The 22,289-nt window shown below is 44.5% G+C and overlaps 1 protein-coding gene across 1 annotated transcript; it reads right to left on the reverse strand.

Moving 5' to 3' along the window:
* Window positions 1–385: 385 nt before the first annotated feature.
* LCMT2 (leucine carboxyl methyltransferase 2) lies at window positions 386–22,255 on the reverse strand. The gene is made up of 14 exons (XM_075095436.1): window positions 22,103–22,255; window positions 21,704–21,828; window positions 20,052–20,133; window positions 19,541–19,721; window positions 18,095–18,251; window positions 17,481–17,670; window positions 16,947–17,054; window positions 14,787–14,877; window positions 12,292–12,549; window positions 11,098–11,328; window positions 6,404–6,501; window positions 3,151–3,338; window positions 2,928–3,063; window positions 386–777 (listed from the first exon to the last, which is right to left on the reverse strand). Exons 1-14 carry the CDS (start codon window positions 22,139–22,141, stop codon window positions 610–612), a joined length of 2,052 nt encoding a protein of 683 aa, XP_074951537.1. The 5' UTR covers window positions 22,142–22,255; the 3' UTR covers window positions 386–609.
* Window positions 22,256–22,289: the final 34 nt, after the last annotated feature.

Raw genomic sequence — 22,289 nt, forward strand, 5'->3', positions numbered from 1 at the left:
CCCCACCCCTCTTTTATTGGTACATCATTTTCCTCCCAGGAAACAAGCAGGGGCTACAGTTAGCAGCTCCTCTTTAATTGTTATATTATTACCCTCCCAGGAAACAAGCAAAGGCCACAGCCGGCAGGGTCTGAGCTGCTGGCAACAGGAATCAGAGGAGCATGAGTTTGTCATGTCTAGACTAGACATGACATTTTAAAACATTCAGGTGTGACCTCTGATACAGTTCCTTGCATTTAATTATGCTTGACTTAACATTTCCAATGGCTTTTGACTCAGTGACTTCACTGTACCTCCAAGTCAGCACTGTGCAAAGTCATGTCTGTTTTGAACACAGCACTGCTCCTCATTTCACCTCTAAGGACTACTGCTTCCACCACAGCACTACTTTTCAGGTACTTTATTTACAGCAACACAAAGAGCCGTACAAACAAAAAAAGAGAGATGAGGTATGCAACTCCTTGTCATAACTGTCCCTCCTTATCCCACCTTTACAAATGCATTCTTGATACGAAAACTTTGTGGGAACATTTTGCTGCTTTTGGACCTACAAGTGAATAGATGTCTCACCGCAGTGCAACAGCGTGATTCAGTCATGTTTGGTCCCGGTCAGTGGCTGGTCAGAATGTTAGTGAGGCTCAGCGAGACAGGCTCTGGGTTCAGGTGTGTCCCAAAGGAAAAGCAGTTCCCACCACCACCAATAAGCAACAACTCCTTCTCATCTGGCAGAAAGACACTACTATGATTATGTAGCATTAATGGCCACTCCAGATGCTCCTAAAAAACAAAAGGAGATTTTGAGTCTATAGGACTTCAACATGTGTACCTCATACAATGCTATAGGGATATTTCATATGGTACCTTCATTAGAAAGTTAAGAACAGCCACAGTGGGTCCCTTCTATGACCATTTAGTCCACTATACCACCCACAAATGTGGGCAAAAGTAGATAGCTAGAGAACACAGGATTAAGGAAACCATGATATACTCTTCCATTATACTCCACCCACCCAACAACTTGCAGTTCAGTGATTTTTAACAACAGAGAATGTCTTTGTACTCCCTGAACTTAATGTTTTTCCTTCCAAGAACATAGCCAGTCACTTTTTGAATCCATGTAAAGCTCTGGCACTCATGTCCAGTGGCAAGGAGTTTGAGATCTTAACTGTTTCATTTGAAACACTCTTTTGAAGCATATTGCCTGACAGCTTCATCTGATGTCTCCTAGTTCTTATACCGGAAGAAGCAATGAACAGTCGTGCCCTCTCCACCACAAAGAAGACAGCCTAAAGTATATGGTTACACATCTGAGCTCCAAGAAACATCTGACAATCTGCAGAGAAGCCCTCTCGTGCTTTATGCCCTCAGGAAAATGCTGGAAGGTCAACCAGATGCACACATACTGCCTATTATAAAAAGCAGACCGGTCACAAGTCCCAGTTTCACCAAAGACAGGATACATATATACAAAGAAATTTGTTCCTTTACATAAAAGACAAATAAAAACCTGTCAAGCAACAGAAGATTTCTCACAGAATCGTTTGGGTCAAAAGGGACATTTAAAGGTCGTCTAGTCCAATGCCCAGCAGAGAAGGCCCTGGGGGTGCTGGCTGACAGCCGGCTGAGCATAAGCCAGCAGTGCCCAGGTGGCCAAGAAGGCCAACAGCATCTGGGCTTGTGTCAGCAATGGTGTGGCCAGCAGGAGCAGAGCAGGGATCGTGCCCCTGTGCTCGGCACTGGTGAAGCTGCTCCTTGCAGCCTGTGTTCAGTTTTGGGCCCCTCGGGACAAGAAGGACATTGAAGTGTTGGAATGTGCCCAAAGAAGGGCAATGAAGCTGGCAAAGGGTCTGGAGAACACAGCTGATGGAGAGCGGCTGAGGGAGCTGGGAGTGCTTAGCCTGGATAAGAGGAGGCTGAGGGGAGGCCTTATTGCTCTCTAAAACTACCTGAAAGGAAGTTGTAGCGAGGTGGGTGTTGGTCTCTTCTCCCAAGTAACTTGGGATAGGATGAGAGGAAGTGGCCTCAAGTTGTGCCAGGGGCGGTTTAGATTGGATATTAGGAAAAATTTCTATACTGAAAGAGTGGTTAGGCATTGGAACAGGCTGCCCACAGAGGTGGTGGAGTCACCATCCCTTGAGGCGTTCAAAAAATATGTAGACGTGGCACCTGGGAACATGGTTTAGTGGTGGACTTGGTAGTGTTGGGTTGATGGTTGGACTTGATGATCTTACAGGTCTTTTCCAACCTTCATGATTTTACAATTCTATGATTGTTCTTCATTGAATCACAAAACAGGTGATGTTGGAAGGGACCTCTGAGTATCATCTAGTCAACCACCCCTGTTCAAAGCAAGCTTAATTGCAGCAGGTTGCTAAGTACCGTTCCCAGTCAGGTTTTGTGTATATCCAACAATGGAGACACCACAGCCTCTCTGAGCAACCTGTTCAGTGTTCAGTCACCCTTACAGTAAAAAGTTTTCTTATGTTCCCAGTATTTCTATGGTGTTTTCTTCTTGTACTTCAGGCAGCAGCTATAGCACACAGCAACTTCCACCATGAAGTTTTTAATGAAATTATACCACAGACCTCCAAAAAGACTAAGTCTCTGATCTGTTCTCTTCTTCCCTAGACATCCTGAAATTACTATGCTTGTGCCCATCTCAGTTCCATTCCCCCTATCTGGAATAGAGCAGCTCCATGCCCTCCAATCTTCCTCACAGTCAGACCCTCCCTCTCTTAACACCATTATGTCCCTCTGGGCTGATAAAAGTACTTCGAATTGAAATTCCACCTCAAACAGGGAATGTTTATTACACTCTCAAATTTGCCTGCTTTGCATTCCCTACTCTGTTTCGGGGAATAGCCCTAAAGTTGCCACTTTCCTTCACAAAACACACTTTACCCTGAAAGAAAATTTTCAGGACTTACCACATTAATCGCATAGTCCAAGCAGAGACCAGTCATTAAGTCAATGACGGTGATGCCTGGCACAGAGGATGAGTGAAACCACACTCCACCAACAAGCAGAAGTTTTCCATCATGCACATGTGCAGTGTGTGAGTACCTGAGTTCAAAATGAGATTGAGCTCCATTAGTAAGTGACGTAGGTAAAGATGGGCTGAAGATTCACTGCTGAATGCCTTCTACTTACCTTGGGATGAGAGAAGGGTGTGTCTCTACTGTCTGCCACTGAAAGCCATGTTCAAGCTCCTTCAGAAAGAAAACTGAACCTAAGGGCTGCTCAGCTGCTCCCAGACCTCCTGCAATTAGCACTCCTCCCTTCCAGCTACAGGCACTGTGAGAGTGGCGGCTTTCTGGTACCAGACCCTCAACAGGAATCTAGGAAAACATAAGTCCAAGGCTCAAGTTTGCCAAGCTAAGTGTCTTCTTCATATGCAGGCTCTTAAACCATCTCTTCCTGTTGCATGTCCTGTGGGATGCAACATTCTTTCCTGCCACAGGACAGGAACAGTTGCTGGACGGGATCAGCACAAGCATGATAGGGAACAATCAAAAAACCCAAACCTACACAAGTTCCTCTAGGGATGGCTACGTAGAACTGTTTCCATTTACACTACCTCCAATATTTCTCTGGCCCTCAGTATATTTAATATCATTCGGTCTTTAGCGGGTTTTATTTCTCCACATTTATTAGAGGTAACTTTATGGTTACTTCATGGTCACGGTGACCAAGATGGACACTAAAACCATTTTGCTCACAAGTCCTTTGCTGTTCACAAACAACAAATCTAGGAAGGCACCTTTCCTACTTGGCTCCTTTAGTACCTGCACCAAGAAGTTACCTTCAACACGCTTCAGGAACTTCCTGGACCTGGTTGTGTCTGCTGTATGATGTTCCCATTTGACACCTGGGAAGTTAAAATCACCCATAAGGACAAGGACCGCTGATCTAGAGATAACCCTTAATTTCCTACAGAATAATTCATCATTGTCATTGTCCTGGCTGGGTGGTCGACAGCAGACACCCACAACAATATTCACTTTATTTGCTTTCCCCTTAATCCTTACCCAGAGGGTCGCAACTGCACTGTTGCCAACTGCAAGCGCCATACAATCCAACCCCTCCTTACATAGAGCGTCACCTGTGCCACCTTTCTGGCCCTGCCTATCCCTCCTGAAGAGCCTATAGCCATCCATCATCGCACAGGAGTCACATGGTGCGATTGTCCATGAGTCACCAGGACTCATCCCACCAGGTTTCTCTTATGCCAATGATATCATAGCTCTGGGACTGAGCCAAAGCTTCTAGCTCCTCTTGTTTATTCCTCATGCTGCACACATTAGTATAGAGACATTTCAAAAGTGCTCCAGCATACTCTGCTCATCGTGGAGCAGACTGAAGGACCTCACTAGCACACCATCCCTCTAACATTGGAGTGCAGTCCTGTGGCTAATCACTAGTGAGTCTGGTTTTATCCCTTTCCCCCTTCAAATCTAGTTTCAAGGTCTTTCTATTAGCCCTGCTAACTCCTGGGCAAAGACCTTTTCACCCTTTGAGAAAGGTGGACCCCATCTGTCGCCAGCAGGCCTGCTGTCATATAGACTAACCTATGATCAAAAAAAACCCAAAATTCTGCCAGTGACACCAGTCACGGAGCGAGGTATTGATGAGCTGGGTCTTCCCGTTTCTTCCAAAATCATTCCCCACAACCGGAAGGGTAGGGGAAAATGCTACTTTTGGTCCTGAACCGTTAACCAAGGCCCTGAAGTCTATTTTGATCACCCTTGGGCTTCTTATTTGAACTTCACTGCTGCCTACATGAAAAAGCAATACTGGATAATAATCTGTGGGCATACCAGGATAGGAAGTTTTCTTGTAACATCTATTGATGCAGGGTGTAGGCTGACTTAACCTTGGTGACACATCCAACCTAGATGGACCATCATCCTCATCATTGTTTGGTTCCAATTCTAGAGCCTCAGAATCACTGAATCACAGAATGGTAGGGGTTGGAAGGGGCCTCTGGAGATCATCTTGTCCCACCCCCCTGCTTGAGCAAGAACATCTAGAGCAGGGTGCACAGGACTGCATCCAGGCGGGTTTTGAATGTCTCCAGGGAAAGAGGCTCCACAACCTCTCTGGGCAGCCTGTTCCACTGCTCTGTCACCCTCAATACCCATTGCACAAGGGCACCTGGGAAGGTGAGGTAGTCACAGAGATGCGCCTGCTGCACTGGGCAGGAAATTGTCGCCATTCTCCTCTATCCCTTAAGTCATCACGTTCTGCCAGGTGGACAGAGGATAGGGAATCCTCTGTATCACGTGTCCTGTCTACCTGACAGGTCTGTCCCAGGCAAGGTGGAGTGCGGTTCCAGTAGACAACTTCCTTCTCAGGCTCCTGATAATCCTCAACCTACTCACCTCCACCCAGAGCTCTATCACTAAGCTGAGGAGTTTCTCTACCTGGGCACACCTCCCACAGGTGTATTCACTATTGCCATCCATACTGGTATAGGAGTAGGGCGCATCCTGCAACCTGACACCTGGGTAGCAGCATGTTCCCATCAGAGCTCCGCCTGGCAAGCTGCATCCGTTGCGGACATAGTCTTCTGCTGGGTAAATACCATTGCTCCCTGTTCGAGCCAGCAAAGTTACAGTGCCCTTCCATGCAAATGGCCACACCATGTCCTGTTTGCCTGCCTTGGTTGCAGCACTCCTGGTCACTAGTGCTTCCTAGGGGTTGCTTTTATAAGTGTGGGGGGCTTGGCCACAGTTGCTCCTGGACCTGTCTCTGTAATCCCCTGAGGATTCCCTGGTTCAGGAAACTCCCTGCATACTGCACTACGGCATCCACTGTGTATCGTGCCAGCACAGGAGCTGCTTGCCTCAACGACTGAGAATGCTCACCGAGGAATCTTATCAACATGTATAAATGCCTAATGGGAGAGAGGAAAGAAGACAGAGAGAATGTTCTCAGTAGTATCCAGCAACAGGCCAAGAGGCAATGGGCACAAACTGAAATACAAAAAAAAAAAAATCCACTTAAACATCAAAACCCCTCACATATTCCTATGACGGTGGTCAAGCACTGGAATAGATTGCCCAAAGAGGTCGTGCAGTCTAGATCTTTGGAGATAATCAAAAGCCGACTGAACAATATCCTGAGCAACCTGTTCTACTTAAACCTGCTTTAAGCAAGGGTGCTGCACTAGATCTCTAGATGTCCCTTCTAACCTCAACTATTCTGTGAAGACTGTATTCCACTAAACAGCAAGGTGTTTAGAAGTTAGCTCTAACCCTAACCACCATGGAGTGTGACAGTGCCAATGCCATTCTCTTCAATATGGTAATACCACCATGATTTAGTTAAGCTTCTACTACAGCAGCATGCACCTATGAAGTGAGGGTGATTTCTACTCCCTCGGATCTCCCTAAGTTCTTACCACAGTGCAGGAAAGTTCTTGAGCCTGCAGGAAATACCAATCCCCCAGCACAGGCTCCATAGCAGAGCGGCCACCATACACAAACAGGTACTTCTCACCTATGGAAGAAGACAGCCAGATGAAAAAGGAAGTTAGAATTTGGTATGCCACAAAAGCAAAAATTTTTGTTGCATGGAAAGGAAGCTGACCAAAGACAGCAATTAATGCAGTCAGTCAGAATTTTTATACACTATTTACACTAAGACATCCTGCAACCTGACAAACATTTCCAGACAAGCAAGAAAGTTTTTCATGGATACAGGACTTACTCTTGTATCTAGATCTTTTAAGACACATGGTAGCCTAAATATTTTTACTAAGAAGCTGTATTCTTCACATTTGTGGTCATTCAGAACCACCCCATCATCCACTTACGTAGTTTCTGAATGTTTAAGGTCTGAATGGAAATCACACACAAAAGTCTCAAAACCAAATGGAGAAAACTTGTTTTTTAATATACCTAATGGACTTAAGGAATGAAAATTTAGCCAATTCAAAGATTACAGCTGTAGAACTAATAAAACTAGAAAACCCGAAGTACATAAATCATAGCAATACAATTACATCTATTTATCCCAAGAAGACAAGAATGTGTATTTGTTCATACAAAAGGGAGATAAGCATAATGTACACATGTAGGAGTTAATCTGGAGAAGCCTCAAAAAGAAGGTATAAAAGGTGCAAAAGTACTTTGGATAGATGTCAAAGATGTGTCTTAACTGCATTGTCATCCAGAGAGACCTAGCCAAGCTGGAGAGGTGGGCCTGGGAGAAACGCATGAGGTTCAACAACGCCAAGTGTAAGGTCCTGCACCTGGCTCAGGGCAACCCCTGGTACCAATACAGGCTGGGGGATGAAGGGATTGAGAGCAGCCCTGCAGAGGAGGACTTGAGAGTACCTGTGAACAAAAAGCTGGACATGAGCCAGCAGAATGCGCTTGCAGCCCAGAAAGCCAACCGTATCCCAGGCTGCATCAAAAGAAGCGTGGCCAGCAGGGTGAGGGAGGGGATTCTGGCCCTCTGCTCCATTCTGATGAGACCCCGCTGCAGTGCTGCGTCCAGCCCTGGAGCCCTCAGCACAAGAAGGACAAGGACCTGTTGGAGTGGGTCTAGAGGAGGGCCACAAAAACGATCTGAGGGCTGAAGCACCTCTCCTACAAGGACAGGCTGAGAGAGTTGGGGTTGTTCAGCCTGGAGAAGAGAAGGCTGCAGGGAGACCTTATTGCAGCCTTCCAGTACTTGAAGGCGGACTATGGGAAAGATGGGGGGCAATTTCTTTAGCAAGGCCTGTTGTGACAGGACAAGGGTTTTAAACTAAAGAAGGCTAGATTTAGACTGGATATAAGGAAACATTTTTTACAATGAGGGTGGTGAAACACTGGAACCATTGCCCAGAGAGGTGGTCAATGCCCCAGTCCCTAGCAACATTCCAGGTCATGTTGGACGGGGCTCTGAGCAACCTGATCTAGCTGAAGATGTCCCTGATCACTGCAGGGGGTTGGACTAGATGACCTCTAAAGGTCCCTTCCAACCTACACTATTCTATGATTCTATGGTTCATTCTATGCCCTATGAGCTCATTTCTTCATAATGGACTCTGCAAATAACAGAAGTGTTGGTCACTTCAGCTACAAAGCAAAATCAAGGCAAAAATAAGATGATACAATACAGTCTGACAAAGACAAAAACCAATGTGTTATTTATAAAATTTCATTTACCCATTTGCTTCGTTGATATAAAATTTAGACTGGAAGGCTGAGCTCTAAACTACATTATGGTGTTAATTAAACACTGCTCCATAAATTCAAAGTTTGCTCCAGACTCGACTAACAAATGCTTAACAATTCCCCTGGTGTTCCCCTTCAATAGGTCCCTGCCAGCTAGTGGGGAATGAAACAGCTTAAGAAAGGACAGCTTTCGCCTCCTGAATTCCACTAAGTCCCACCACTGACTTCCTAACAACTGCTGAACCTTTTGCCCCTTACAGTCAATATCTTTTCCTAGACAAACCTTCAGCGTGCCACTACAGGGCTTGATTCTAGGCCTATTCAGAACTACTGAATATTTGTCAATTGCTGCTAGAAGAGTAACGTTTCTTCTGTGGCACTCCTCCTGGATAAAGAGCTAGAGATCCTGCTCCATAACGCTCCAGAATTGAAGTATTACCCTTCAGAAAGGAAGTTCTGGAACTTCTTTCTGGTGTGATCAAGCATTAATAACTTTAGCCATAAACAATCTCACAGAATCAGTCTTCCAGAACACATTACTTCCCCAGGTTTCAATTCCACTTACCACTGGGGATTTTGCGGTGCATGAAATTGGAAATTACCCTATTTCAAGTGTCAAGAAGAGATCTCAAAACCTCTTTTAATTTATTTTCTACTCACAAGCTCAAGAAGTGGGCCCATGTGAATCTCCTGAAGTTCAACAAGGCCAAGTGCAAGGTCCTGCACCTGGGTCAGGACAATACCCAGTATCAATACAGACTGGGGGATGAATGGATTAAGTGCAGCCCTGCAGATAAGGACTTGGGGATACTGGTAGATGAAAAATTAGATACGAGCTGGCAATGTGCACTTGCAGCCCAGAGCCAATCATATCCTGGGCTGCATAAAAAGAAGTGTGTCGAGGGAGGTGAGACCCCACCTGGAGCACTGCATCCAATTCTGGGGTCCCCAGCACAGGAAAGGCATGGACACGTTAGAGTGGGTCCACAAGAAGTCCACAAACATTATCAGAGGGCTAGAACCTCTCCTGTGAGGAAAGTCTGAAAGAGGTGGAATTTGTTTAGCCTGGAGAAGAGAAGGCTTCGGGAGACCTTACTGCAGCCTTTTGATACTTAGAGGGGGCTTATAAGAAAGACTGAGAGAGACTTTTGACCAGGGCTTGTAGTGACAGGACAAGCAGTAATGGTTTTAAACTAAAAGAGGGTAGATTTAGATTAGATATGAGGAAGACATTCTTTACTATAAGGGTGGTGAGACACTGGAACATGTTGCCCAGAGAAGCTGTGGATGCCCCATCCCAAGGTCAGGCTGGATGGGGCTTTGAGCAACCTGATCTAGTGTAAGATGTCCCTGCCCATGGCAGCGGGGGTGGAACTAGATGACCTTTAAAGGCCCCTTCCAACCCAAACCAGTCTATGATTCTATGATTCACATAATGGCAGAACAGTATTCTCCATTCTGGTTTTTGTTCCTTTACTAGTAATCCTTAACACTAATAATTCTTAACATTTGCTTTGCTTTTCTTTTAAGCATCTTTTTATTACTACAAAGCCTCACTCACTAGCAGTGCTAGGTTACATGCTAAAAAGCTCACCTGCACACCCACAGAGGAGCATAGAGGCAAAAGAAGGTGGGGGAACTCAAATAATATCCCACTGCAGCTACTTCCAGACCCATCCCAGGAGAGCAATCAAGCTGTAAAAGGCTCATTTCCTCATGCACAAGAAGAGCACAGAGAGGCAGTGGCAGGTGTGCAGGCAAGAGAACCCTAATTACATGTTTATGGAGTCAGACAATCTGTCCTGGCTCCTCCCAGGGATGTCCCAGGAGAACGGTCTGCCCCGCTGTCCAGCGGTGAAGCCCAACAAAATGAGTGAACAGGAGCAACCCTCTGGAGCACCTTTGAGGAGGTACTGCTTAGGCATATGGGACACATTATAAGATGCAGGGGAACAGCATTTTGCATTTCCATAAGACTTATTATGGGATGCTCAGGAGAGGAACCAGAGACAGGAAAAGGTTTAGGTGATTTGGGGAGGTGCAAACTCAGGAAGACAGAGGAATAAAAGTGTAAGAAGGGCTGGTCACACATAAACAGGTCGCCAGTCAGTATGCCTGCCTGGCCACATCCTGCACCTTAAACAGGAACAGCTGAAAAGGAGTCTTTTCATTTGTGGGTAGGTATGTCTGTGAGAGGGGAGCCAACCAAACTGCAGTTGCAAGTATATATTGTAGCACTTTCAAAAATGCATTATGAGCCTTTTTCAGCACTATACAATCATACATATTTTTTGATTCCTGCCCTGCATCTAGAAAACTAACAAGATTGCAGCTCATCTATAATAAAAGTCATTATCACAAGGTATCTGTTGTATAGGTTCTGTAATGAATCAATGTATTAATGGCATAGATAATTGAAATGCTGATCAATTGTTGGATCAACCAATTCAATTGCTCAGTTCAGGAAACTCAGTTGAGACTGCTCAGTCTTTCTCTTCTGTCAGATTTAGCAAAGCCTCTCACAAATACTTCTGGACTTTACAAACAAAAAAGGCACAACAAGACCTGGGGAGATATGATACGAAAAATATATTCAAATGAAGTTTAAGCCTTAAGTCTTTAAGCCTGGGGAAAAAAAAATCACCACTGGAACAAAATCTTTACAAAGTGTAATTGGATTCTCTGAAGTGATGATGAATCTATCAAGATCATGTTCTTTCCAAAACGTTCCACAAAAAGCTGTTGTTTCAGACGAAGGAATACAATGTACCAACATTAACTGTATAGCCTAGACTACATAAAAAGTAAGGCTATATCATGACAATTTGCTTTTTAGACCTCACTGTCTGGACAGGACTGCCCCATATATTCTGGAATTTGTAAACCTCTGCATACCTACAGTCATTTCCACTCTCTCCAGGCTTTTTACCTTTGAATAGTACTTCAGTTGTACTGTGTCTCCAACGCAAAGCGGCTGGTTCAGCAGCAGGATGCATACTCATAAGCTCCACTGTAATGTCATCTGGGTCCGAGGCACTACAGGTTTCAGGGAACTTTAGCAACAACATTCCCAAGCCTGCACTTGATGGGGATGTTCGTCCTCCTACCACCAGGGCCAGACTGTTCGAGAGACATGACACAGTATGGTATAACCGCTCATCTGCAGAGATACACAACATCAGGGTTCACACCAATCTTTCTCCCTTGAAATTTATAGAATCATAAAATCATGAAGGTTGGAAAAGACCTCTAAGATCATCGAGTCCAACCATCAACCCAACACTACCATGCCTCCTAAACTGTGTCCCCAAGTGCCATGTCTACATGTTTTTTTAACACTCCCAGGGATGGTGACTCCACTATCTCTCTGGGCACCCTGTTCCAATGCCTGACAGCTCTTTCAGTATAGAAATTTTTGCCGATAGCCAATCTAAACCTCTCCTGGCACAGACCTCTCACCCTATCGCTAGTGACTTGGGAGAAGAGATCAACACCCAACCTCACTACAACCTCCTTTCAGGTACTTGTAGAGAGAGAAGAGGAGTCTGAGGGGAGACCTTATCGCTCTATGATCCCCTCAGCCTCCTCTTCTCCAAGCTAAACAACCCCAGCTCCCTCAGCCACTCCTCATAAGGCTTGTGCTCCAGACCCCTCACCAGCTTCGTTGCCCTTCTTTGGCACATTCCAGCACCTCAATGTCCTTCTTGTCCCGAGGGGCCCAAAACTGAACACAGGCTGCAAGGAGCAGCTTCACCAGTGCCGAGCACAGGGGCACGATCCCTGCTCTGCTCCTGCTGGCCACACCAGTGCTGACACAAGCCAGGATGCTGTTGGCCTCCTTGGCCACCTGGGCATACTGCTGGCTCATGCTCAGCCGGCTGTCAGCCAGCACCCCCAGGGCCTTCTCTGCCAGGCAGCTTTCCAGCCACTCTTCCCCAAGCCTGTAGCATTGCATGGGGTTGTTATGACCCAAGCACAGGACCCGGCACTTTAGCATTCAGAACCTTCCGATCTCTTTGACTGCCAGCATAGTTGCACTGTGACACCACTTTTCCACTAGACGTTATTTTGTTGTTAGCACAAGAACATCTTCCTTACACTTGCCATCAGTATGGGAACTCACCCCATCTTTTATCAGGATTTTCCTTTTTCACGCAGCCAGCTTTCCAATAGCCTGCATGCTTAATTAGCACATGAAAATTTCTCATCCGGCAGTGCTGTCCATCCTCTTCCCCAAAACCTCCAGTGGTGAGAATCACATTGGGTTTTATAAGAACAGAGTGGTGACCATAGCGTCTCAGGCCAGGAATTTCAGAGTGCATCGCACACACTGCTGCAGTGATACTCCCAGCCATCCTGACAGTACCATCATGATGAGCAACTGTAAGCCAAAGAGAACCAAAGAACTTATGCACAAAAAGAACCAAAGACTACTTTTTAAATGAGAGATTAAGCAAGTCTGTTCAGCTTTTCAATAAGAAGTTGTGAAGCAAGCTGATAGAGCACAAAGACAATCTGACACGCCCTAAAAATCAAGCTGCAATGGCTTAAGCTACCACTGTGCCAACTTTTAACTTCTGCTTACTGCTCCCTCAAATCCTGACACAGTTCTGAGACTGCTTTAATGGGGTGGACGTAAGACTAGCTAAGAGACTATAGTGTCCTAAACTGCTGTAGCAAGATAGGAATCACTGCAATACCTTCAAAAGGAGAACTTTTCTGATATAGAAAAGATTTGGCTACTTAAATAGCAAACAGCAGAAAAAGGACAAACACCTGGAAGCTGAATTTCAAAGTTTCTTGCTAGATTTTGATCCTACCTTCAAAAAAGCATTGAAATAAAGTTCTAAAGCATGACAACTAATCTCTGTTAATTCCAATGGTCCTACTATAAAAAGAATATTTTCAGTTATCTAGATATCTTCTCTCTAAATATTATATCCCCCAGTATGAAACAAACTTTCAGCACAGGATTCTAGCTCACCTATGCATTGTACAAATTGTATTATTCTAATCAGCTTTGAATCTGTAGCTTCTTTGTTTTAATCAAGTGCCTTATTCTTGTGCCTTAAGAGATGATGCGGTGAAGGAGAAGCAGCTCTCAGTCTATTTTTTCTATGCCATACCCAGAAAAATTGCCTATACTGAATGTTGTTTAGTAAAACACCCTACTTTCTATTGTTTGATGAAGTGAAGAATTTTGTCTCCTTGGGCTTAAATGCTTTCCTACAGATGGTTCTTTTTAAGACTGAGGGGTTATATTTTCTGAAATGAAAAGAAAAAAACCACTTGCCATGCTCTGTCTGGAAGATTTAGTACTTGCACTCTCGTGAACAGGGACCCAAATCTGTTTTAGAGGATAGTTGGGGGCACATACCGGTATTTGAGACATACCTTTTGCCATTCCCAGTAAAAAGTATCTAAGCATGGATAATTTACCAGACTTTGAAGGCTCCTGCTATCAGTTTTGAATACAACAGAGGCAGCAGCAGAAAGACCCTATTCCTGTCTGTAACAAATGAAGTGTCTTCACTGTATTAATGTCAGTTAAGCAAATGTCTGATTTTTTTTTTTTACTTAAGGATAGATCCTACGTGTTTAGGAGCCTTTAAGGTTTTAATATACGGACCAGTGACAATCACACAGTATATTTAACAACACCCACATTCATTTAGATTCAATTTCACTACTCGTTTTCATATCTAATCAAGATACAACACAATGCATTCAGTGGCCTTGTTGGCTTAAGGACTGCCACGCTTCTTTATCCTTTTCCAGCTGCTTTTCCTGCTCCCTAGAACACAGATTTCAACTTTCAGCTGCAGACAGGACCACTTGTGGTTCTGTACTGTGAACAAGACTAGTGATGTGAAACAGGTTAAAAATAACCTTCTGCTTCCCACCCTGAGAAAGGAAGCAAGCAGCTAAAAGCAGGAATTTATTGGACTGCTACTGCCAAGTCCTTTTTTATCATGGAAACAGTTTTGGTCTTGGCCTTTCCCCAGCTGTACCACTTTTCTCCCATCTGAAAAAAAAGCAACATACAGATTTAAAAGTATTTCAGAAACAGAAGTACTACACGTACAATTCCACCTACAATGGATAACAAAACAAAGGACAAACTCTGTGACACACTCCTGAGTGCTCTGCTGGACAATACTTTGATAGTGCAGTAAGTAAAACATAACAACCTTTTGGGAGCTAGAAGGATAGAATGGGTCAGAGCGCCATGTATGGAGCCAAGCGGAAAAAAATTGAAAAGGGAGTCTGTGGGATCCCAAAAATAGGAGGAGAAGGAGGAAGAGGAGGAGGAGGAGGAGCAGCAGGGTAGACTGCCCTTGCAACCATGCACTGGAGGACCCCATGTATAAACAGAAGGAAGAGCTGTTCAACCTGGAAGCTTCAATAAACTAAAAGAATGAAACTGATTAGAACCAGCAGAGTCAGGATGCGGGCCTGGCCTTGCCATGGATGGCAGAACCATTGTTAGAAGGATGGAGAAAGCCACTCAGATGGCAGCATCCCATCTGTTCCTTCCAGGGTTTTAGTGTCTCCTAAAATCTCTCAGAGAACCCTGCACAAGATAAAAGAATACTGTGAAAACTAGTCAGTATGTACCTGTCATATTGGGCAACAATGGAGTCCAGGAAGGTTCCATCCCCTTTGATGCAGTCAAGACAAAGTAATGAGAACATTTCAGATGCCATTCCTGTAGCACACCCAAAGGAAAAAACAAAGACAAAGATTCCCCCTCAAAATCTTAGCACAAGCAGTAGTATCTCAGAGTGGCCAGGGTGATCAAATCAAAGACCAGCTTAGCTGAGCACTGCTTCCAACAGTGGCTAAAATCAGAAGACTAAACTTGAATCTGAGAAAGAGCAAGCGTGTAAATACCTTCCTCACCCCAACCTTCAAAAATTTACAGCTCAGGGATTTTGTAAGCAAGAAGCTGTCGTCTTTTATTGAACAATCCTCGATGTATTTCTCATCCATGAACCTATCCAGTTGCTCTTTGAACTCACATGAACTTTTATCATCTGTAATGCTGTGGCAAGGAGTTCTATAGCTTAATTATATGTTGCATGAGGAACTTGGGTTTTTTTTGGGGGTGGGTGGGGTGGGGAAGTGGGTGCAGGGAATCAGCTTCCCTTTATGCTTCCCTGTTCTGATCATAGAAAAGAGTGAGGGCTGTACACCAGAGGGATTAAGATTTCTTACAGGTCATGGAATATAAGTGATCCCAAAGAAATCACAAATGTTCAAAGGTGCAACATGGTCTCTGCTGGCCAAAAATACATCCATAAGTTTTCCAGTCTGGCCTTGGAATCACCCAGAGGTAAAAACACAAGCAAGAGGACTGTACAGGAAGTCAGCAGCAATATTAGAGCCCACCCTGGCTTTTATGGACATTAGGGAATTGAGTATGTTCATTCCCATGGGGTGGGATATATCCAGCCAACTACGTGACTAGAAGGCATAAACATGAATTTAAGGCAAAAAGAACCACATTAGCATCATCACCCCAACCTCTACAAGAAGTAAAAAGCATCTCTTGAAAGTGTTACCCTAAAATTAACATAAATACTGAAAATGGAAGGATCCACTATTTGTCCCTAGGCAGATTATTCTAAAAATTAGTTGCCCTCAGGACTAAGTATGTGTTTTACATTTCTTATCTAATGCAATTGGGCTTGTTTCCAGTAAGTCCTGAATCTTACTTTATCTCAAAGGCTAATTGTAGAGCTCTCTGTTATCACATATCTTACTCCCGTGCATATTTTTCAGCTTGGACTTGCATACATGTTAACCTCCTCTATAAGGAAAATGATAAAAAATTCTTTACTTTCTCAGTGTATGTGCAATTGCCTTGATCTACAATAATCCCTGTAGACATTTCTACACCACTTCGCAAATCCACCAGCATCTTTCAGTCATCACTTTTGCATTCATGTGGCAGAGCAGATCCTACACATTGGCAAAATAAATGCAAGCACATTAAATTGTTAATAATTCTCTCTAGAAATCTAACAGCCTGGAGTATGAAAACAAAGAACCACAAAATTGAAAGGGAGACTTCTAGTAAGTATCCTACAGGACATTTATCTCAAAGTTATTCAGTATGTTTGACTTCTCATCTAGACTTCAAATAGTTGCCAAGTTTGCCAGCAGCGAAAATAAAAATGGCAAAGAACAGACTCATAGTTAAAATTTCAATCATTAATATAGTAATGGCTGTACAAAGTCAGACCAAAAGATATCTGACACTAGTAACCTGTATCCAACAATTGTAAATACTAATAGCCTAGAGAAATGCAAGAGAGCAGGACATGTGCATCTACTTCCCCCAGGAACGCTCCCAACCATTTGTAGTCAGTAACTTCACATCAGGTGTATTTTTATGCAAATCCTCAATGGATTTGTCTCTCATTAAAATAATTTGTCCTTGAACCCATGCAAACTTTTAGCATCTACAACATCTTTTATACCACCAGCTAGTTTGCTGTGCTAAGACCATCTCCCTAAGAGACCACTCACTGAGGAAGGAACAAGAAGCTTTTCTAACACCAAAGAGTCCTCTTCCAATGCTACTTGCCCCAGCTTCATACGGAGCTTCCTGAGGCCTCTGCATTAACTAAGTCTGATTAAAGATCCTTTCTGCCTACATGAACACCTACCTATGCCTCAGCAACTCTTGTACAGAACTGTGACCGTAAGAAACTGCAAACGACTTATCATATCAAAGCCAGGTCACTGGTGTTCAGAATAAAGGAGAGTTACCTCATATTCATCAAAAGGCTCCAGAGCCTGCACTCTTTGCTGCTCATCTTCCGGAGTACAAGAAGTGAAAAACTCATTCATATCCATAACACTGCACTCAGTCCAGCCCTAAAACAGAAATCCATCAAAATTATTACCTCTGGAAGGACAGACATTCGCTTCCCACAAGAAAACAAAGACCCTAAATTAAACACCTGCATGAGCCTTTAAGACTGTCTAGCTGGCACAACAGCGGTCCAGAATCTGGTGAGGAAAGATCTCTTACCTGTAAAGCTCTTAAGAACTTAATCTATTATATCAAAAGTCTCAGAGGAACCAAACTTCTTTAATCCCATACCAGAAAGTAGGCTGCCAGTTGGTTAGAAGGGCCTTCAAATGACTAGTCATGCTATTACACATGGCAGTCTCTCAGCCTTGGCTCTGGTTGCTAAAACCCATAACTGACACAGCTGATGACTCCCAAAATTAATTAATGTTACGATCTTTTCCAGGTAAATGATGCTTCATGTATGCCCTAGAGCTGCAGGTCCTTACCTTTTCACAAAAGCGTCTCTGCTGTGCCTCACAGTCGGGGTACTGCGCCAAAGAATGAAGTGCAGAGTTCAGCCGGCTAAAATGCTGCTGCATGACACGTCCAAAGGGGTCCTCTGGGTGCATCTGCTCATAGAGCAGAAAGCATGCCTGAGAGAAACGCTCTGCTGCCCACTGAATCAAGGCATCTGACCTGTCAGACAGATAGTGCATAAGAAATTAAATAATTGAGGGCCCACCTATTATATGGCAGATGCCATATATGTCTTCCTGTAACACCATAAAGCATGCTATTAAGATATCCTGACAGAGGTAATACACAAGAGAATACTGTGCTGGGGACTTATGAACATCTCCTTCCCATCTGTGCAGAGAATTCAGGGGATGAGAAGAATGAAAAACTCAAATAACTCCCTTCAAGGTTTTTTTTCTTTTTTTTTTTAGGATGTCAATTACACCATCAGAATTACAATGTAAGGAGCTGTTTGGGACTTCCACAGAATTCCTGAGGCTTTAGTTATAAGACAGCACATCTCACAGCCCCTGGTAATGTACGTACAAAGTAGTTTGTTCTTTTCATTTTGCCACCTAAGCAAACAGAGGATAACTCAACTGACCTTCTATTTTCCATGTAGGTGAGGACCACCTCTGCTATGAAGAGGGTGGGAATTTCTTTGTCCAGTCCTGCTTCCTCCAGGGCTCTCTCCAGCTCAGACAGCTCTGATAAATCCACTCCCAATAATTTATAATCCTCTCCAGAAAAGGTAATGACTCCTGGGAGACAAAAATGATACAACCTCACTACAGTGCTGATGTAATACTGACACCAAAAGGGACAAACAGGAAAAACAACCCCACAGGCAATCGCTCACAAGGCTGTGCCCATCAACTCATTTCTTTGGGATGTGTACAAGAAAATCCCCATCACTAAATGAACCATAAAGGGATAGTGTCAAGAAGCGACCCATTAAATGCAGATCTAAAGCACCATTATTCCTAACGCAAATTTCACCTACAGGTTTCTCATAGAATTATCACATTTGCTGTAACAACAAAACTTTACCATATTTAGCAACATTTTTATAGTACCACTATAATCCAGAATAAAATCTTAAGGGCTTTCATTTATAGACCTTTCAGTTTAGGCTAAGAAAGTACCATTGCTTTGACAGAATTTGAATGGTTTGCCTCACAACCATAAAACCATTCTCAAGTCTTTTGGGGTTTGTCTGTTTTTTAAAATAGGTTTCGTTTCTGTAAAATGGCATTGAATCCTGAACCAGCACATGCTAGCTCACTGCAAACACATAAGAATAGCATAAGCTATTGCTTGTTGACCTGTTTCAATGAAAACCAAATCATAAACAATGCAAACTGTGAAGTCCCATTAGAAATCACCTACTCTATTGCTCTGTACTAGTGCAATCCAACAATTATACCTGTTCTGAGAACTGTTAATCTACACTGTCCTCAAAGGCATCCGTTACTGGAGGCAAAATGGCCTCTTCAGAAGCCCATCCCAGTGCTCCCTGTTAATTACTTCTAACAACTAACTTTATCCATCACTTGCTGCTCTCTGGACACAGAGAACAGGGTATTCCCAAGTCTTTTGACACCTGCCTTTTGGTTGAAGTACTTGATGATTATTGGTATGGACAGAATTCTTTGCCACAGGATGCTGCCGATATTAAAAATGTCAATGGATTCAAGAGGAAACTGAACAATCACACTAGACATACTCACTAGACATACTGCAGTTTGCCACTGTCTTTGTACTAGCGAGGCCAGAGCTGGACACAGTACTTCAGAAACTGTAACAGAAAGAAACTGACCTTCATTTGATATAATCTGCTCCCAAGAAAGCTATTCTGGCAGCTACACATCTTCTTGTTATCTCCCACTGCTTACCATTGATTTATTTGTTCCAAAATTTGTCAGAAAATTAACATGCTTCTCGTCTACAACTTTGTAGTTCCTCTACCTGATCATATCTCATTTTTCAAAGGCTATGTTTGCTTCTTCTAAACATTTAGAATCTACAAAACCTTCCATAAATATCATACCTAATCCTTCCTCTCCAGTATCTCCCACCAGTGCTGACAACTCCTTCATTCTTTTTATCAAAGTAGCTTTTTGGCATGCCACATTTGGGAAATCCACCTCATATACCACACTGTGATGCAGAAGACCCATGTCCTTCAAACGGAAGTATAAGGAGTCAAAGCCAGCCCCTAAAGACAGGATCTGCAGAGAAAGTATCAGAAAAAGTTATACTCAACTCCAGCAGCATTCTGAGAACCTAGGTGTGAAAAATATTTAATAGCATCATCTGCAGAGTGACACAATCAGGCAATCTCCTGAAGGAGGCAGAAGAATTTTGTATTGCCTCCTCCCAGATATTTCTGTCAAAGTAACAAATGGACAGCCACAAGTAGTGCCAGTCAGATTCTCTGTGCTCTTCTGGGAAAGGATCACAACAGATGCACTAATAAGCTACTGCAGTGCCAAGATACAAAAAAGACTTTTCACACATAGAGGGGAAACTCCCAGTACACCCAGACAAAGAAAATGTACCTGTGTCCTAGGGTAGCTTTGGGTCTTGCACAGGAAGTCTTGAACACAGTGATCTACAGCACGGGCACGGATGTAATAACCCCTGTGGAATGAAATTCCATTATAATCACTGTCCAGGAACCCTATCTCTCCAGCACCAGCATCCTCCATTTCAAAAACCTGATTTTTTTCTCTCTCAGCTTCTATGCAATAACCCCATGTTCTGTGCAATAACCCTACACTGAGAGATGTCTGATGATTTTGTCATATCTAGAGCTTGTTAATAAATACAGATCTCCTGTATTCAGTAAGTATATTAACCAATAAGACTATGGATAAACCAGAGAAAACATGTAGGTATCCTATAGCTGGACCTGTTCCATTTTTCATAAATATTCACTGGATGAAAAAGTATGAATCAGAAAATTAGGATGCTCCCCTGCAATGTGAGTGGCCAATACCCGAGTTCCTGCCCCATATCAGGTGCCATAACAATATGAAATTAATTCCTTGTTACTTACAAGGGGCTATTGGTATAACAAAATGAATAACACTGTGTGCAAATGCAGTGAGAGAAGAACAAAAAAGGGAAGAGAAGCCGAGTCAGGAAGTTAATTCCATTCTCTGTTTTTTGAAAGAATGGAACTAGTTAAGTCTAACTCCTAGAAAGTGTTTACCATTTGCCTACTCTGGCAGGGACTAGTGCCTCTTTTTCCTTGGCATCCTCTTTTAGTTAGTTTCATCGTGTGCCCAACAGGCTTACCAGTTCCTATCACCCCCTTTAATAAGCATGCTATTATCCCCATGCCTCACAGGGTCTAAAGATTCCACTAGATATTCTAAGATGTCCCAAAATTCAGGATGACAGTGTTGACATCTGCAATACGTAACTCTTTCTATTTAGTTCGGCATGTCAATGGCACGTGACAAGTCAAGACAGGCTCAGCTTCCTGACCTGATGAGCAACACTCATCTTCACAGGCCTGCAAGCTTCTGCTTGAATACATCTTTTTTTTTCCTTTTTCCCCTGAATGAAACTCCTTTGGCAATTCAGTCATTTTGGCTGCACTAAACTATTAGCCTCATATTATGTAAACTCCACTACTATATCAGTATTGAACACACACACATTAAAACATTCATGCCTGTATCCTGCAAAACGCCAGAGAAGACCTACTGGTCAGACACCACTGATTCAAAAGATAACATTGCTTCCCTGAGCCACCAACTATGCTACTGAAATTGTAATGTTCTTGAGAATGAATGAGAAAGCTATTGACATGCTAACATTTTTAGTACATTAGTTTTCAAATCTTATTTGAGTAGTTTTCAGCAGCATTAAATACTAGAGTTAGGAACCAGTCTGGTGATGTATTTCACTCAGGACAAAACTTTCAATTTTTGCCCATAAGCCATGTAAAGTTAAACGGTCTAAAAAGGTTACATTACTGAGATAGTGCTCTGCAAATTGCCGCTCCGTCACTACGCATAGCTCCTTAAAACGTACTGTAAAAAGCTGTGCCGTAAAGAGAAAAGCCAACTCATGGACTCTTCTGCAGCCAGAGAGAAGAGAGGCTGCCAGCCCCACGCGTGCCGGGCGCCACCCGCCGGCGCAGGCACCGGCGCTCGGCCGCCACAGGAGCCAAGGGCCCCACGCAGCGCCCGCTCCTCACCGGTGAACAAGCGGAGCTCGCCGCCGCCGCCGCCCCACGAGGAACCGCAGGAACCGGTCCTGGATGTAGCCCCGCGCCGCCGCCGAGCACTTGCTGACGGCGCTGCTGCCGCCGGTGCCCTGGACCTGCCGGAACAAGGACACAGCGCTGGGGCGGGACGGCTGGGCCAGGCAGCACCAAAGGGACTCCGAGGAAGAGCAGTTCCCTCCGACGGCGCCGAACCCCGCTCACGTCCCAGCCTACCGCTCACGTCCCAGCCTCCCCCGCCCGCGTCTGCCTCCCCTCGCTCCCCGAAGCCCGGCCGGGCCCCGCCACCCGGGCCGGGCCCCCGCCTGCGCAGAGACACCCGGCGGGTCCCCCGTGCGGAGGGGGTGCTGCGCCGGGCCGGAGGTCACTCACGGCGGCGGGACGTGGGGCGCCAGGTCGGCCACGGACCATCCCGCGAGCACCACGGCGCCGCGCCGCACCGACGAGAAGCGCGACCGCACGGCCCGGCGCCGGGCGCAGTGCGTCACTGCCTGCGCCCTGCCGGGGAGCGCCAGAGGCTGAGAGCTGCCAGCGGAGCTCGCCCCCTGGCGGGTCCTCC

The sequence above is a fragment of the Phalacrocorax aristotelis genome, chromosome 1 (genome assembly GCF_949628215.1).
Source record: "Phalacrocorax aristotelis chromosome 1, bGulAri2.1, whole genome shotgun sequence".
NCBI classification, from domain to species: domain Eukaryota; kingdom Metazoa; phylum Chordata; class Aves; order Suliformes; family Phalacrocoracidae; genus Phalacrocorax; species Phalacrocorax aristotelis.